The 18,724-nt window shown below is 50.0% G+C and overlaps 1 protein-coding gene across 2 annotated transcripts in view; it reads left to right on the top strand.

Moving 5' to 3' along the window:
• Positions 1-3,012: 3,012 nt before the first annotated feature.
• The window catches only part of Acacb (acetyl-CoA carboxylase beta), a 113,960-nt gene continuing 98,248 nt past the window's right edge, over positions 3,013-18,724 (top strand). Inside the window, exons 1-2 of one of the 2 annotated variants that reach the window (XM_071617231.1) lie at positions 3,013-3,185; positions 14,133-14,794. In XM_071617231.1, coding sequence (XP_071473332.1) covers positions 14,142-14,794 — 653 coding nt within the window. In that variant the 5' untranslated portion in view covers positions 3,013-3,185; positions 14,133-14,141. Of the gene's footprint in view, positions 3,264-14,132; positions 14,795-18,724 lie in introns of both variants that reach the window. The other variant, XM_071617226.1, reaches the window with a different exon arrangement.

The following is an 18,724-nucleotide window of genomic DNA, read 5'->3' as shown; positions in this document are numbered from 1 at the left end:
AAAGCCCTGGGTCAGCCTCAAAACCGATGCTGTCCCCATGGGGAGGCTGTGGCTCAGTGGCGAGCAGGTGGCAGGGCCTCTACTGCGGAGATCACTTGCTGATCGACTAGGGAGTCCCAAGTCTTAGCCCACCTCTTGCTGTTACCCCACTCCTCTCATTGTCATGCTGGATGGTGCAACGCTCCTGCCCCAGGACTGCAGGTTACTAAGAGGCCCTCAGTCAGCAGGGCCAGGGCCAGTTGGTGGCAGAGGTAACCCATCCCGTAGCAATGACATCAGAGTAGAGCGTTGCATTAAGGTCCCTGTTTCCCGAGGGCCGCCCGCACATCCGTCCTGACAGCCACACCTGGTTCTGAGCTTCCTTTATGCCAGGCTCAGCTTTCGCCCCCTGAACCAGTCCAACAGCTGCTCTGCTGAAATTGGCACTGTTACTGTCCCCATTTCCCAGGTGGGGAAACCGAGGCTTACGGCCACTTCTCCTGTACGGGGTGGAGCTGTGATTTTAGCCAAGGCTGTGGCGCCTGAGCCCTTTGCCTGGTTATTGCAGGCCCTCCTTGCCCCCAGAAGGAGGCACCTCAAGACCCTGCCTGGTGCGGTCTGCTGCCGTTGCCATCCCTGTCCTACCCTCGTCCCAGCTCCAGGCCGGCTGGCCTAGTTTGGGTCCTGGAGAGGACAGCTTCCTCTTGGCTTTGCTTTTTTTTTTTTTTTGAGTAGTGCGGGGGATTAGAACCCAGGGCCTTGTGCATGCAAGGCTAACACTCTACCAACTGAGCTATATCCCCAGCATCAGCTTTGGGGTTTTTGAGTTTCCGTTCCTGTGCCTTGCATGCTTGTCCTCCACCTTCCTGCCTGGGCCTCTTCCTGCCCCCTCCTTGCACCGTGTCCCCAGCAGGCCAAGCCATCCCTGGCGGTTACTCGGGAACCAGCCAAGGATGCTGCTGGCAGAGTCAGAGCACTGCAGAAGCATAGGGGCGGGCGGGGAGATTCCACCTGAAGGAGGTGAGGCCCCCCCCAACCGAGGTGAGCTGGACGGTGGCCTCCCACAGTCTCCGCAGGGTAACTCAAGTGGACTGCAGCCCAGCAGTCAGCCTGGTGGCCTTGGAGACAGCAGAACAAGTTCTCACTGGAGGTGGGAAGCTGGCTCCTGTCACCCTCACCCAAGGCATTGGTGGGGGTTCCCCGAAGACCTGGTGCTCTGGCGTGTGGTATTTTTGAGAACTACTGATCCTTTTAAGGTCTCTGTTCTGGGTCTCTAATTCCACTGCTCCAAGGGAGTGGCCAGTTAAATCACTGGATTAGACTGCTCACCTCGACCCACTGCACACCTGGCCGGGATTGTACGCCATGTGTCTCCAAGCTGTGTGGCTTGGGACAAATCACGCCACCTCTCTGGCCATCAGATTCTCATCCTTGAAATGGGATAAGAATAATATCTCCCTTATAGGGCTGCTGAGATCCCGTATGGAAGGTGCTGGTTCTAATGGAGGGTGTTAGTGTAGACCCCGTGTGTCTGTAGTCAGGTGTTATCAGAGAGCAGCCTCTCCTTAGGGTTAGGGTTGCAATTCCTTTGTTCTCCCTAATCATTTTTTCCTCACAGTGGCAGGGGAAGCCGGGTTCTTGGCCCACATAGGAGTTTTGTCTTCTCAAGTCTTTCCGTCCCTCTACTGTCACCTAAAGGTTGTCGTGTTTCCTCCCTCCCTCTATCCCTTCCTTCCTTTGTACCAGGGATTGAACCCAAGGGCACTTAACCACTGAGCCACATCCCCAGCCCTTTTGAGATAGATATATATATATATATTTTTTTTTTAAAGAGGCAGGGCCTCACCAAGTTACTTAGGGCCTGGCTCTGAAACTGCGATCCTCCTGTCTCGGCCTCCCAAGCCACTGGGATGACAGGCGCGCGCCACCAAGGTCCACTGGTTGCCCTCCTGCCTCCTTCTTGGTTTTGCTGTGCCTTGAAGGGGAAGGTTGTTGATTGAGCAAATCTGGTTGATGCTCACAATAATTCTGCAAAGTGTCTTTTCTAGATGGGACTCAGAGCTTCAGAAGGAGGATGTGATTTGCCTGTGATAACTCTCCCTTGGTGACAGGGCATCACATCCTGCCTGAGCCTCTGAGTGTGGATGGGGAGTGGCCATCATGGGCAGGGTGCAGCTGCAAGCTCAGCACTGTGCAGCGCGAGCCGTCCCACTGAACTCTCCACCATCCCAGGATGCAGGTACTGTCCTTATCCCCGTTTTGCAGATGAGGAGACGGAGGATCAGAGAGGGCATTTTACTTGCCCAAGCCTTACCAACTTGTGGGTGGCAGAGCTGAGATGTGAACCAGGACCGTTTCCAGGGAACCAAGCAGGGTGCCCAGGGACAGTTGGCTTTTGCTGCCAGTACTGTCTTGGTATAGATAGAGTGCCACCCTGGAGCTGGGGCTCCTGGCCCTAGTCCTGGGGCGGCCTCTGCTCCTCTGTAAATCAAAGGCGCGTGGCCGGACAGTCTCTGCGTTGCCCTGCGCTGGGCTGCGGATTGGAGCAGACAGCTTATGGCGCACTGTGGGCGGGGCCGGTGGCACCGTCTGGGGGCAGGTCGGTGTCCTCTCCAGGCACCTTCTCGGCCCGCAGTCACATTGACTTCTCCCTATCAGTTTTAGGGCTTGCAAAAGGACCTTGCGCCACCTTCCCCCAGCTGGAATGTCCTCGGCCACCCACTCTGTTCCGATCCTAGCACTTCTCTTTGCATCCTGCCCAGCGTGGTCAGGCCCAGGTCGTGCCGAGCCCTCCCTCTGGGGCCCACGGGTGTCTGATGAGTGAACGCAGAGCCCGGTCCCATTTCCTGTCTCCCCAGGCCCTCGTAAGGACGGGAGCATTTGGAACCTAATCCAGAGTCGCAGATTGGGCAAGGGGACAATTGCATGAGAAGCAAAGTAGGCTCAAGTACAGGAATGTGGCAAGCCAGAGGGTGGTGGCCCTGGAGGCTGGCCAGCCAGTAAGCGCAGATGGCCTCTGAGACCTGGAGCTAAGTCAGGTGAGGGCTGAGCCGGGACCTTCACAGATGGCTTCCAGTTGCGGGTGACAGATAAGGGTGCGTGGCAGGACTGGGGAACACTCACCGCTGGAGCGGCCGTCCAAGCCCCTCCCATGTGGCCTGATGCAGCACACCACCCGCCTCCCACTGAAAGGTGACACTCCACAGGTGGGTTCCCTTAGTCACCCTGTGGGCGCCTGTCAGACTCGCATGAGAATGGAGCCGGTGGCCGCGTCCCCAGGGACGGTAAGTGGCAGAAGCGCTCAGGACTTAAACTGGGGGAGAGGAAAAATCCAAGTGGGAAAGGGGATGGCTGGATGGGGACATTGTGTCCCCTCTGTCCCTTGAAGACCTGGCCGTGTATTTGGTGAGGGGTGCAAGGGCAACAGCCTGCCAACCCCCCCAGCTCCCCTCTCCTACACCACGGTGGTTGGCGGCTGGCCAGCGCTTGTTGAGCCCAGAGGTTTTGTGTCACAGCAAAGCCACGATGACTCTGGCACCAGGCGGCTGCCACCTGAATTGATCTGCAAGAAGTAGCAGGGCTGGGCCACAGTTCTGTGGGAGAGCCCTCTCTCACCTTACATGTGGGAGGCTCTGGGTTCCATCCCCAGCGCTGCAAAAAGAGAAAGAAAAACAGCTGTGGCTGCATCTGGTGCCCGGCTCAGTTGGGTTATCTCAGAGACATAACCAGGCAACAGCTGGGGCATGGTCAGGTGCACAGAGGCTCCTTGGGAGCAGGTGTCTGGGTTTTGCTGCTCATGGACTGAAACCAGCAGAACAGGGCTCACTCGGGGTCGCGGCCCAGGTCTGGCCTGGCTGTCTACGCGTCCACCTGCTCCAGCTTGAACCGGATCAGACCCTGGTGTGGGTGATGATTCCTTATGGAATCGATTTGTATCCACTTTCACTGCGAGGGAAACAGGAAAGGTCAGGAATGTTGGGCCAGGATTTGAGCCAGCGCAAGTTACTGAGCTTCCCTGAGCCACAGTTCACCTAATGGTAGAGTGGACGTAAAATCATGACCGCAGAACAGCAGTGATGTCCAGGAGGTCATTCTGAGGATTGGAGGTGGGTGGTGGTGAGGAGCCTGGGGAGCTCGGTGGCTATGTCTGTGCAGGTGTTATTTGAAGGGCAACTGCGAGGCAGGTAAATAGGGCAAGAGGTAGAATCCCTATTTTATAGAGGAGGAAATGAGGCAGAGAGTCTGGTAGCTCTCTCAGACAGTTCCCTCATCTGTCTGTGTGTACTCACTTGGAAAAGGTTCTCCAAAGGTGGGTTGGGATTTTCATGAGATCCACTGTTCCCCATCAGAATAGCAGCAGATCTTAAAGGGTTGCAGAGTGAGAAAGAAGGCTAAACCGTGTTTAAATTTAAACATTTAAAACTTGCCTAACATTGGCCACATGTAGAGCTGGTCGCTCTACTTACAGAGCTTCCAGTTTCAAATGTGGCAGCTTCACTGACCGTCCCTCAATCGCCTGCCATGCCTAAGTCTGACCATCTGCCCATCCACTCCCCTTTTCTCTTCATGCACCCCCCTCCATCTGTCTTAGTCCATTTTCTCTCACTATAACAAAATACCAGATGCAGGACACTTTAAAAAGAAAACAGGTTTATTTAGTTCATGAGATCTAAGAGCATGGTGCCAGCATCTGCTTGGCCCCTGGCGAGGGCCTTCTGGCTGCATCACAACATGGCAGGTGGCATCATGGTGGAAGATCACATGGCAAGACAGGAAGTCAGAGAGATTCAGGGGGTCTTCCCCTCACCATACTGGGGATGGAACCCAGGGACTTGCACATGCTAGGTGAGCAGGTAAGCAGGTGAGTACGCCCTCACTCCGCCACATCCCCAGCCCTAGGCTTGGTTTTTTTTTTTTTTTTCAACTGACTCTACCAGACCAGCACAAATCCCTTCCAAGGGCCCCACCATGACCTAATAATTAGTCACCTTAGGCCCCACCCCTTAAAGGTCCCACCACCTTCCAAAATCACCACGCTGAGGACCAGGACTCTCACACATGAAACTCTGAGGGACACACTAGAATCAGATCCAAACCATAGCTCTCCATCCAGCTAATTCTAGAACAAAGAACTTGCATCCTTCAAAACTTGCACCATCAGATCACCTTTCCAGTGGGGATCCATGTACACATGGGTTCTCAGGGCTCACCCATCCTGCACTGCGGCCGTCCAATTTGGCTCTTTTCTCAGTAAGATCAGAAGTTTTTCGTTTTACTGTTTTCCTTTGGGGTGGCAGGATGTCCACTACTGATTGCATGCTGTTGCTATTTCTTATTTTGCACAATTTCAAAAATAAACATTTAAAACTTGCCTAACATTGGCCACATGTACAGGTAACTCTCGGTCCAGAGCTCTCAGAAGACTGGACTCCCGGTCCACGCTCCTGTCATCCCTAAATGTAACTTCAGACACGAGACCCTAAAGTCTAAAGGGCAGCTTGGGTCAAGCCCTTGGCTGGGCTCAGTGTGTGGGCATGGATTTGGACTCTCACTCAGCACGCGCTTGTCAGACACCTGCTGTATGCCAGGCACGGAGCTGGGCACGAGGATCCCGAAAGGGCCACCCCACCAGTCAGGGAAAACAGACAAATATGGTGACATCCGTGTCATCAGGACAGACATCTGTGCCTGCCAGCTAACTGGGTCAGGCAGGTTGACCAGGGTTGTAAAAGTGCTTGGCCAGTGTGACCAGCAGAGGGTGTGAGAGGGGACTGCCACTCTGCCAAAGCCAGAGCTAGGAGGACCTTCCACCCTGCCTGCCTGGAGCCTGGGGAGGATGAGCCTGCTGGACCTCTGGGAAAGCCAGGGTAGCTTTCGCAACCTTTGTGGCAATGCCCTTGCCAAGCACCAATTTCAGATTTTTTCCTGGGGGCATGGGTGAGCTAGCAGTTTTCAGGGCTCTGACCTTTCTTGCTGAGGTTCAACTTTTTTTCTTGATAGCTTACTAAGTGCAATAGAAATAGTAATAAAAAACACACCCTAAGCCCCAGAAGCTTCCAGTTGACCACTAGGAGCAGGAGGGAGACGGAGAGGCGTAGGTGCTAACACAGTGACGTTTTGCCCCACATGGGACATTTGTCAACATCTGGGGACATTTTGGATTGTCACAACAGTGGGAGTAGAGGCTGCTGGCATGTAATGGGAAGAAGCCAGGGACACTGTTCAGCCCACAGTATTACGCAGGCCAGTCCCACGACACAAAGAATTTTGTAGCCCCAAATGTTGGTTATGCCCAAATTGAGAAATCCTGGCATGAGAACAGGCTTGGGCCTCAGAAAGAAACCTACAGCACTGCTGCACATGTTGAAGTACCTCTTTCTAATTTGGTGGGGGATATAGCTAGGAGTGAGGTTGCTGGATCTTATGGCAGTTATGTGTCTGTCTTTTTAAGGAACCATGCAAACTCTTTTCCATAGTAGCTGCGACACTTTAAATTCCCACCGACAATGGACAAGGGTTCCAACTTCTGTATGTCCTCACCAACACTTACTGTCTTCGTATATATACTAATCAGCTTTCTTCACTATAAGGAAATACCTGAGGCAATATGTTATAAAGAGAAAAGGTTTATTTTGGCTCATGGTTTTTGAGTTCCGGTCCAAGATCAAGTGGCCCTAATTGCTGTGGACCTCTATTTGTTTGTTTTGTATGTGTGTGCACACACTTGATTTTAATGTGCTGGGGACCAAACCCATGGCCTCAGGCATGCTAGGTGAGTGCTCTACCTCTGAGCTACGTTCCTAGCCTGCCCTGGGCCCCTGACAAGGCAGCCATCAGGGCAGGAGCCCATGGGGAGCAAACCACTCACTCCAAGAACCAGGAAACAGAGTAAGACAGGCCAGGCCAGGGCCCTGCAGTCCCCTTCAAGGGCATATTCCCAGTGACCTATGTTCTTCCCACCAGGTCCCACTTCCAAAAGGTCCCTGAGCCTCCCAATAGCATCACCCTAAGGACAGTGCCTCGGGGGGCCGTCGTCCAAACCAGCACGTGTCCAAGTTTTCTCTCCCTCTCCCCCACCCTTGCTTCCTTCTCCTATTTTCCTTTTGGGACTATGGTTATTCTAGTGGTATGTCACTATAGTTTTGATTTGTATTTCCCTATGACTAAGGATGTTGAATAAAATAACTTCATGTTCTTATTGACCATTTATATATTTTCTTAAAGAAATGTCTGTCTATTCAGATCTTTTGCCCATTTAAAAATTGCCTTGTGATGGGCACAGTGGTGTATGCCTGTAAACCCAGCCACTCAGGAGGCTGAGTCAGGAGGATGACAAGTTAGAGGCCAGACTGGGCACTTAGTAAGAATCTGTCTCAAAATAAAAACTGAAAAGGGCTAGAGATATAACTCAGTGGTAAAGTGCCACTGGGTTCAATAAATAAATAAACAAATAAAAATAAATAAAATAAAAATTGTGTTGTTTATCTTTTTGTTGTTGAGTTGTAGGAGTTCTTTATATATTTAGAACACTAGATCCTTAGCAGATATATGGTTTGCAAACATTTCTCCCATTCTGTAGTTTTGTCTTTTCAATTTTTTTTCTTTGTGTACATGTGGTGCTAGGGATTGAACCCTGTGGGCCTCGTGATTGCTAGACAAGAGCTCTCCACTGAGCTACACCCCAAGTCACCTTTTAAATTTCTTGATAGTGTTCTATGAATCTCAAAAGTTCTTATTTTCAGCCAGTCTGGTCTATCTATTTGTTCTTAGGATGTTCTTGCCTTCAGTGTTCTGTTTAAGATTCCATCATCAAATCCAGGGTTTCTTGTCAAATCCCTGTTTTCAGCTATGAGTTTTATGCTTTCAGCTCTTATATTTAGGTCTTTGATACATTGTGAGTTAATTATTTATTCGATATCATATAAAATCAGGTTCCAGCCTCATTCTTCTGCATGTGGGAATCCAGCTGAGACTCTTCTTTCACCATAGAGTGATCTTAATGTACTTGTCAAAAATAAATGGCCGGCTGGGCGCAGTGGTGATTATACCTGTAATCCCAGTGGCTCAGGAGGCTGAGGCAGGAGGATCACAGGTTCAAGGCCAGCCTCAGCAACTTAGTGAGGCCCTAAGCAATTCAATGAGACCTTAACTCTAAATATAATATTAAAAATGGCTGGAGCTGGGGATGTGGCTCAAGCGGTAGCGCGCTGGCCTGGCATGCGTGCGGCCCGGGTTCAATCCTCAGCACCACATACAAAGATGTTGTGTCTGCTGAAAAACTAGAAAATGAATATTAAAGAAAGAATTCTCTCTCTCTCTCTCTCTCTCTTGGGATGTGGCGCAGTGGTTAATTGTCTCTGGGTTCAATCCCTGGTACAGAAAAAATTAAAGAAAGAGTACATTGGCTGTAGAGCAGGGGGTATGTTTGCAATTGATTCTATTCCACTGGTCCATCTTTATGCCATTGACACACTGTTTTGTTTACTGTAACTTTTCCTTAAGTTCTAAAATTAGGAAATGTAAGTCCTCTCACTTGGTTCTTCTTTTTTAACCCTGTAAGTCCCACCATCCCAGAGGGGGATCACCTATCAGAAACTTCAATCGAGCAACCAATATACCATCATGGTAATTTTTAGATAAATGTTATAAATAAATTCTAGAGGAGTCCTCCTTCTCCTCCTCCTCCTCCTCCTCCTCCTCCTCCTCCTTCTTCCTCCTCCTCCTCCTCCTCCTCCTCCTCCTTCTTCCTCCTCCTCCTCCTCCTCCTCCTCCTCCTCCTCTTCTACACTTTTCTTTGCATTTATTTTATGTGAGTTTATTCCTGTGCCGTGTTTTCCTTCCCTCCTTTGTCTTCTGTGCTACCTCCTCTTCTGGTTTAGAAACAGTGTGTCCTTTTGCAGTGAGGATCATTGAAATGTGGCAGGGGGCTCAGTGTGGGTTAATCCGACCACCAGGTCATGTCTCGGGTGCACTGTTCACCTGGATGCTCAGTGACCAGAGAACCTACCTTCTCTGCATTTTGAAGCATGTGCAGCAATAATTCAGCACTCTTTTGAGGCCACCAACCCTGCATCCAGCCCCACTGTTTGGCCTGGGCACACCTCCCAACTCCACCACTGTACACTGGAATGGCACATATGGCTTCTTTAAGGTGACATCTTTCAGGTACTTGGTGGCTTTTCATATATGCATACCCTTGATGGCCTACGCAGTCTCATGGGTGTTCTTAAAATGAACGTGAAGATTTGAACCTCTTGATTTGCATGATTTCATGGAGTTTTTCTGGGTCAAGAGAGTAGCAAACTATTTTCTTTCTTTTTTTTTTTTTGCACTTGGGATTGAACTCAGTGCCACTTGACCACTGAGCCCCATCCCTAGCCCTTTTTTGTATTTTATTTAGAGACAGGGTCTCACTGAATTGCTTAGTGCCTTCCCATTGCTGAGGCTGGCTTTGAACTCGCCATCCTCCTGCCTCAGCCTCCCGAGCCACTGGGAATATTGGCATGTGCCACCTCACCTGGCAGCAAACCATTTTCTTCACAGATCACCTCAGGCTGCTTACAGGAAGAGGAAGACCAATGTACACTGGAATGGCACACATGTCCAGATCTTCACTTCCTTGGTTAAATTTATTCCCAGGTATTTTATTCTTCCAGATGCTGAGTCGCTGGAATGACAGGTGTGCTCCACTGCTCCTGGTTTAGTGTGGTCATCTTTACAATAGCGAATCTTCCAGTCTAGGAGCTCTTCATGTATTTTTTTAATATTTATTTTTTAGTTGTAGATGGACACAGTACCTTTATTTTATTTTTAGTGGTGCTGAGGATGAACCCAGTGCCTCACACATGCTAGGCGAGCACTCTTCCTCTGAGCCACAACCCCAGCCCCTCATCATGTCTTTTTATTTAAGTCTTTTTAAAAATTATTTCAGCAATGTTTTGTAGTTTTTAATGTACAGATCTTCACTTCCTTGGTTAAATTTATTCCCAGGTATTTTATTCTTCCAGATGCTGTGGTAAATGTGATTCTATTCTTACTTTCCTTTTCAGATTGTTAATTGCTGATATATAGAATATAACAACCAAGTGTCACATGCTGATATTGTATCCTACAACTTAGCTTAAAATTTTATTACCTCTGGTTGGGGCTGTGGCTCAGTAACAGAGTGCTTGCCTAGCATGTGTGAGGCACTGGGTTTGATTCTCAGCACCGCGTATCAATATATAAAAATAAAGGTCCATTGACAACCAAAATATATGTATATATAAAAAGCAAATAAAATAAAGGCATTCTGTCCATTTACATCTACATATTTTTTAAAAATTTTTTATTACCTCCAGTAGTATGTGTTTGTTTCTATACACATCTTCTGAAAATAGAAATAGTTTTCTTCTTCCTTTTCAAGGATGCTTTTCATTTGTTTTTCTTATCTAATAGCTCTGTCTAGCACTTCTAGTACAGTGTTGACTAGGAGTGGTGAAGTGGGCACACTTGTCTTGTTCCTATCTGTGGAGGAAAGCTGTCTTGAGTATGATGTTAGCTGTTTTTCATAAATTAATTTTTTTTGAGAGAGAATTTTAATATTTATTTTTTAGTTTTCGGCAGACACAACATCTTTGTTTGTATATGGTGCTGAGGATCCAACCCGGGCCGCACGCATGCCAGTCGAGCGCGCTACCGCTTGAGCCACATCCCCAGCCCCATAAATTAATTTTATTTATTCATTTTTGTGGGGGGGGAAGTGCTGGAGTTGAACCCAGAGGTGCTTTATCACTGAGCCACATCCCCAGCCCCTTTTATTTTTTATTTGGAAAAAGAGTCTTGTTGCTGACATTGGCCTTGAACTTGCAGTCTCCCAAGTCTCTGGTATGCAGCACCACACCCAGCCACTTTTTATTATTTAAAAAAATTTTCTTTTTGTAGTTGTAGATGGACAGAATGCCTTTATTTACTTAAGAGAGAGAGAGAATTTTTTTTAATATTTATTTTTTAGTTTTCGGTGGACACAACATCTTTGTTTTATTTTTATGTGGTACTGAGGATCGAACCCAGGGCCCCGAGCATACCAGGCGAGGGTGTTACCGCTTGAGCCATATCCCCAGCCCTATTTTATTTATTTTTATGTGGTGCTAAGGATCTAACCCAGTGCCTCACACGTGCTAGCTAAGCGCTCTGCCACTCAGCCCCAGCCCCAGCCCCAGTGCCACTTTTTATTATTTTGAGCTCCCCTTCTGTTCCTGTTTTTCTGAATGTTTTTGTCATGAAAGGGTGTTGGTTTTATTCAAATGTTTTTTTTGCACTGATTGAGATGATTGTGTGGATTTTTTAATTTGTTCTGTTAATGTGGTATATTAAGTGATGTAGAACCACCTTTGACAAACTTTTCTTTAAGGAGAAACTTGAGCCATTAAGGGGGCATACGTCTGGGGAGGCTGAGGCAGGAGGATCTCGAATTCAAAGCCAGCCTCAGCAATGGCTAAGCAACTCAGTGAGGCCCTGTCTCTAAATAAAATATAAAATAGGGCTGGGGGTGTGGCTCAGTGGTTGAGGGCCCCTGAGTTCAATCCCAGGTACCCATCCCCCCAAAAAAGAAACTTGATCTTAAAAGATTAAAAAAAAAACAAAACCCCTCTGACCCTGTGTGTTACCTAGAAAAATACCCTTGCCAACATTTCAGCAATTCTGCTGCCAAAAATGTTCAAAAAGTACTTGGGTCATTTCCAGGAAATCTTGAGAACTTTTCCACTCGCTTCAGAACAGTGTGTTGAAATGACAAGACAGTGCCATTGAGATACCACAGCCATCGGCTGCAGCTTTGTGGCCCTGTTGTGACTCCTCTGGCATACAATGTGGCAGAATGGGTCATTCTTTTTTTTTTTTTGCGATGCTGGGGATGGCCCAGGGCCTCGTGCCTGCTGGGCAAGCGCTGCCCCTCTGAGCCACATGCCAGCTTGCAAAACTGGTTCAGAAGTTGTCGAGATATGTTCGGGTCCCAGTTTTTTTGAACAGTACTTTCTTCAAGGAATGATTATGTGCTCATTAAAACAGCAGAGTCTGTGAAGGGAGGAGGCGAGGGCTAGACACCGGGGCATCCGAGCTCATTCAGCCGCAGAAGCCCCCTCTGCACACACGGTCCTAGACCCTGGGACTGAAGCCCCCCTGGTCTCACTAAGGGGTGTCCCAGTGGTCAGCATACCTGTGTCAGGCAAGGCAGGGGGCCTTCCTCCCTCCAGGACTGCGGTGACAGCGGGGACAGTGATACGTGACGCAGGGGGATGACAGGAGCAGTCACACCCTCATCGTCCCACGGTGGGACATGCACATCCACGAGAGCCTCAGCAGATTGGCTCCAGGGCCGTGGATACCAACACCCACATGGAGAACGGTGTGTCTGCCTCCAGACCTGCGCTCCTCCCCTCGTAGGCCACCGTCTCTAGGCCACTCACATGCCTGACGCAAGGCCATGCTGTGGGCAGCTGTGCACAGAATCGTTCAGGGAATCGTCTGTTTAGTGCAGATGCAAATGTTTTCCCTCTATTTTTAAAAAATTTTTTTGTGGTGCTGGGGATTTGACCCAGGCCTTGTGCATGCGAGGCAAGCACTCTACCCACTGAGCCATGTCCCCAGCCCTTCCCCAGATATTTTTCATCGGTCTGTTAAATCTGCAGATATGGAATGCACGGATACAGAGGGCCAACTGTATACCTTAATCTTAAAAAAGGTTAACAGTTTCATTGAGACATAATTCACGAACCATACAATTCACCTGAGTGAAGGAGAAGTCAGTGGTTTTCAGTGTCTTCACCGTCTCCTTGGTCAGTTTTAGAACATGTTCATCCCCACCCCCCATCGTCATATGCTCCACCTTTAGCCAGCCCCTGCCTCCCCCCACCCCCGCAGCCCTCAGTCTTCCTCTTGTATGAGTAGGTGTGCGCATCCTGGACAAGTCATATGCATGGAACCATCCAGTCTGTGGTCTTGTGCCTGGCTTCTTTCACTTGACATAATGTCTTCAAATGCCTCCACCTTATAGCTTGGATCAGAGCTTCATCCCTTTTCATGGCTGAATAATACTCCATCATCTTGTAGATTGACATTCTGGTTACCTGTTCATCAGTCAAGGGTATCTGGGTTGTTTCTGCTTTTTTGGCTTTAGGAATAATGCTGCTCACTTAGTCCTCTTTCACATGCAGGTTCATGGTTCATGTGAAGCATGTGTTAGTATTGCTACCTTAGTAGTGTGCTGTTAGAATACCTGAAACCAATCATTTTTAAAGAACAGAGATTTATTTCTTACAGATCTAGAGGCTGGGATGGCCAAGATGAAAGGGGGCCCTCTTACTGTGTCTCAAGCAGGAGGCACAGGGCAAGAGAGCTCCTGAAAGAGGGGTCCAGACTTTCTGGGTGTGGTGGTGCACACCTATAATCCCAGTAGTTTGGGAGGCTGAAGCAGGAGGATCACAATTTGAGGCTGGCCTCAGCAATTCAGTGAGGCTCTAAGTAACTTAAAAAATAAAAAAATTAAAAGAGTTGGGGATGTGGCTCAGTAATAAAGTGCCTCTGGGTTAGTACCAATGGGGGAAAAAAAAGAGGAGTCCAGACTAACTTTTCTAAAGACCCACTCTGGTGCTCACCAACCCACCCCATGAATCCCTCTCTCACAGAGCATTGCAGTCGCCTCTCAAAGGCCCCCCTCTCCACAGTGCTGCACTGCACGGGGGACTCCATTCCTACCACATGAACTTCGGGGAACTCATTCAAACCGTAGCCATGGCCGGGCTCGGGAGGCTGAGGCAGGAGGATCCTGAGTTCAAAGCCAGTCTTGGCATAATCAAGGTGCTCAGCAACTCAGGGAGACCCTGTCTCTAAATAAAATACAGAATAGGGCTGGGATGTGGCTCAGTGGTGGAGTGCCCCTGGGTTCAATCCCCGGTACCCGCCCTGTGCAAAAATAAAACCCTTAGCCGTGTCATTAAACTAGTCAAGAAACCCAGACCCAGGCGGTGGAGGAGCAGCCCGGTCACAGGGCACCTCCTGGGCCAGGCTGGGTGGAGGACCATCTCTGCCCGCTGCCCCTGGCCCACCAGCTCCTTTATGTGAGAAGCAACTCCTTACTCAGACCTTAAAGTCTCTCTCTCTCTTTTTCTTTACAGATTTCCTGAATGGTCTTGCTTCTTTTCCTGTCTTGCCTGATCTTCTACTGTCTGACCTTCTCTTGGTTAAAAATCTGGGGGAAAATGACAGATGCCCGGCCAGCCACCAATGGTCAGTTGGAGGCCAGCTTCACCCCGAGCCAGGAGGCCTCTCCAGCCTCAGACCACTCGGAGGACAACCTCCAGGGAAACGGCAGCGCCACCCTCCTGCCAGGGACCCCCGACGGGGCCGAGCTGGCCGCCCTCCCGAGCCCCGAAGGTGCCCGTGGGCAGAGAGGCTCCAGACCCCCCGCGCACCAGAGGCCCCCACGAAACCCCGTTTCTTCCGATGGCACGTGGCCCTCCCCGGAACCCACCGCCAGCGGGACGGGGACCCAGGGACCAGGAGCCCCAGGTACCAATGGCCTGTCCTCCCCAGCCCGGCCCCAGGGCCAGCCAGCCAGGGCCCTCTCCAGAGCCGACGAGAAGCAGGCGCACCTCAAGCGGCAGCTCCTGACCAGCTTCATCCTGGGCTCCTTTGACGACAACTCCTCCGACGACGACTCTGGGGCCAGCTCCTTCCGAGAGTCTCCCCGGAGGGGCAGCCGGGCCAGCCTGGGTGCCGCGTCCACGGACTCTCCTCACACTGCAAGTGAACCTGAGACCTCGGTCCCCACCATGAGGTAACGGGCCTTTCTCCTCCAGACGGTGCGTGCACAGGTGGGCAGCGTTAGGGGTGTCCCACCCCTCCCTGGCCTGTCCCCACCAGGCTGCCACCCTGCCAGCATTTCAAGGGTAGCTATGTCAAAAAGTAGAAGTAGCCGGAGGCCGTGGCTCACGCCTGGCACCCCAGCAGCTGGGAGGCTGAGGCAGGAGGATCGTGAGTTCAAAGCCAGCCTCAGCAAAAGCGAGGCTCTAAGCAACTCAGTGAGACCCTGTCTCTAAATAAAATACAGAATAGGGCTGGGAATGTGGCTCAGTGGTCAAGTGGCCCTGAGATCAAACCCTGGTACCACTACCCCCCAAAATAGAAGTGATAGCTGTTTGCTTCCTTTCAAAATCATCTATTAAGCACCTACTGAGTGTACTGTGTTCTGTACCAGCAAACTGTCTTTCTAGTCAATCTCAGCCCAGCTGGGGAGGATGACTAGTGTGTAACTAGGATTTTTTTTGGGGGGATGGATAGTGGGGATTGAACTCAGGGGTGCTTTTCCACTGAGCTACACCCCCTGTCCTTTGTATTTCATTTTGAGACGAGGTCTTGCTAGGTTGCTGAGGCTGCCTGAACTTGCGATCTCCCTGCCTCAGCTCTGCCCCTGCCCCTGGGATGACAGGGGTGTCCGCAGCCCCACACCTCGTGTTATATCTAGTTATGACTGAAGCCCAAAGAACCCAGGGTGATCTGGGGAGCCTGGAGGGAGAGGGCGTTCCCAAAGAGGCAGCCATTCATTCATTTCCGCTAATAGATTCAGCAGGTAACTAACAACTGAAAACCAGCGTCCCCCAGCGATGCCTAAAACACACAAACTCAAATAATGATACTCCTCCACCACCATTGATGTTGGAAATGAGCACTTACCTGAAGGTTGATAATAGGTGGGACTACCCCAGGGGTGCAGTTGGTGGCTTTTTGCTGTTGTTATGTTATTGACCTTCCAGCCCCAGAGTACAGCAGTGGCTGGAAGAAAATCTGGGGAAAGAGAGAAGAGCAACGAGCCCCCAGCATAACTGCCCGCTGGAGAGACTCTGCTCTCAGTCCCCTATTCCTTCTTCCCGTCTTCCCCACCTTAAAGGTGAAGTTTTGTTCCTTCAAGCGTTTCCTGTCTTCTCTACCCCAATGGGAAAGATCTGGGTAGGGTCTTTCACATGCACCATCTTCTCAGTGACCTTTAACCCTGGTGGCTGGAAGAAGGTAGAGATAAAAGAAAAGGCCAATCTTTTGCATAGAAAGTCCTCAGGGAGACTGTGGTGAACTTCTGGAAGGGCTGAAGAAAGAGGAGCCTTGGGAGCCTGGTACCGGGAGCACAGCCCTGGGCTCTGCCACCTCCTGCTACCGGACCTTGGGCGTGGCCTTCACCTCTCCCAGCCTCTGCACCTTCTCTGTAAAACGTGGAAGGGGTTAAATAAGATAATGTTTGTAAACTATGCAGAGTTTGGTACACAGTAGGCGCTTAAGTAGTCAGTTTCCCCCAGCCCCTTCCTGGCCTGGCCCTCGTCCATCCAGTACCCTCGCCCCACCCCGAGCACCCAGGTTTACCCAGAGCCTGACAGCCTTTCTTTTACCTGCCGTTTACATACATTGCCCACTTGTCCCTGACAAGGGTACAAGGCTGGAGCATGCTCGTTTTATAGATGGGGAAACTGAAACCCAGGCAGGGGGGGTTTCTTTCTGAAGACACACATCTGGGAAGTGGCAGAATCAAGTTCAAGGCCAAATCTGAATCTGCAAAGCCCAGGTCCTTTCCACGTGCCACAGGGTGCTCTGTGCCCTGCTTTCCAACTTTCTTTCCCCTGCACCCTCCCTTCGTGTACCCAGGGGCCATGAGGGGGCTCTGCTGGCACCTCCCAGGATGCTGACAGCCATGGGGAACAGCCCCAGCCCCAGCTGACTCCCAGAACTAGGAGCCTCTGGTAGAGGACACCCACAGGGTTCTTTGCGTCCAATGACCCATCATGAGAATCTCGTGTCAAAGAATCTTCAGGGAGTTAAGCTCAGACAATTGTGCTAGTGCCCCTCTGCCTCTGGTGGTTGGATTAAAAAATTAGGTCAAAACCTATGTGTTCCAGCCTGTTGGGAACTACACGAATCAAAACGAGGCTGAGCCGGCTGTTATCATGTAGAATTTTTGGCCTTGGATTTCGGCATCTTTGGGAAGCTCAGTACCTGGTGTTTGCCAGTCCTCTGTTGACCTCTTGTCCACACCCCCTGGTAGGGCCTTGGGCCAACTCCTGAAGGTACATCCACAGGGGCCCCTTAATCTCATCTTCATAAAACCCCTCCACAGTGTTGCTTTGTGGACGCGCCCCTGGGCTCTTCCTCTCCTGCAAGAGAGTAATGCCTATTCCCTGGGGTCCCCAGGTCAACGCTCAAGCAGGTTTTGGACATGAGTTCTAGAGGGTAGTGTCAAAAGACAAAATCACCACAAATTATTTTGAAGATTGATTTGGCTTCTATTAGCAAGTCTAGAATGAGGTAACAGCTCATTCTACAACACAGAACAGGTATTCCAGGAAGCTGAGCACAAGAGGCTGGTTTATAGATAGAAAAGGGCTGAGGAAAGCAGGAGTATGGAATAGAAAGCAGACTAGTCGTTTCCTTATAGGGTTAAAACAAGGGGGACTGCCTTAGCATGCTGGCCCCTTCTGATTGGTTGGTGTGAATTTCTTGTTTTCTAAAAGCTTGATCCATTTTCAAGTTTAGTTTGATTATGTGGCACTTAGCATGAGTGACTCCATTCTGGTTTGGTCTGCTGGGGTTTAGTACAGGAGCTTAGTCTAAAACAAGGGACTCATACATTTTATCTAATAGCAATGTGGTCAGGCCAGCTGATGAGTTGCCTATAACCAGATGTAGCAAAAGTGAACAAAAGTTCCTGTTAATAGAATCCAGGAAGCTCCATTTAATTAGTATTTTCCCTGTAAAGCTATTGTCTTAGTCATTTTTCATTGCTATAACAAAATACCTGAGACCTGGCAGCGTATAAAAGTTTAAGCTGGGCGTGGTGGCATATGCCTGTAATCCCAGTAGCTTGGGCGGCTGAGGCAGGAGAATTGTGAGTTCAAAGCCATCCTCAACAACTTAGCAAGGTCATAAGCAATTCAATGAGACCCTGTCTCTAAATAAAATAGAAAAAAGGACTGCGGATATGGCTCAGTGGTTAAGTGCTCCTGGGTTCAATCCCCAGCACTACAAAAAAATAAAAAAATAAAAGTTTATTTGACTCCCGTTCTGGAGGCTGGACGGGCCGAGAACTTGGCTCTGGCATCCGCTCAGCATCTGGTGAGGGCCTACTTGTTGCACCACAACATGGCGGAAGGTATCACATGGGGAGACCGAGCGGGAGTGCTAGCTCTGGTCTCTCTTCCTCTTCTTACAAATTCACTAACACCATCGTGGGGCCCCACCCCCAGGATCTCATCCAATCCTAACTACCCGCCAAGGGACCCATCTCCAAATACCGTCAACATGTGAATCTGGGGATTGAGTTTCTGGCCTGTGAACTTTTGGGGACACATTGACACCATAGCAGCTGCTAAATTGTCTATACTCGGACAAATGTGACATTTTGAAGTACTCACTTTCCACAAAATGAAAGCAGGGGCCAGGGATTTGTGCTGGTTCTTCTGACCCTAATGTAACCACTTCCAAGACAGAAAACTAAGAGGTGGGAGAAGCCCAGGGTATTTGCCCGGGGCCCTCTGTTCCTGTGGGAGCACAGTCAGGTGGTGTGGGTGTGGTCTGCCCTCGCCCTCAGCCATTCCTGGGGGGCCCTCTGGCTTCTCTTCTGCCTCCGAAGGCTTCCTTCCTGCTGGGCCTCTTCCTGCAGGGCCACTGGCAGGAGACTGCAAAATCACAGATGGAAAATCCATAAGTTGAAACCTGTGGCCTGGGC

Source organism: Marmota flaviventris, chromosome 1, assembly GCF_047511675.1.
Source record: "Marmota flaviventris isolate mMarFla1 chromosome 1, mMarFla1.hap1, whole genome shotgun sequence".
NCBI classification, from domain to species: domain Eukaryota; kingdom Metazoa; phylum Chordata; class Mammalia; order Rodentia; family Sciuridae; genus Marmota; species Marmota flaviventris.
Note: the sequence above shows the minus strand (reverse complement) of the source record. Positions and strands in the feature narration are given on the sequence as shown.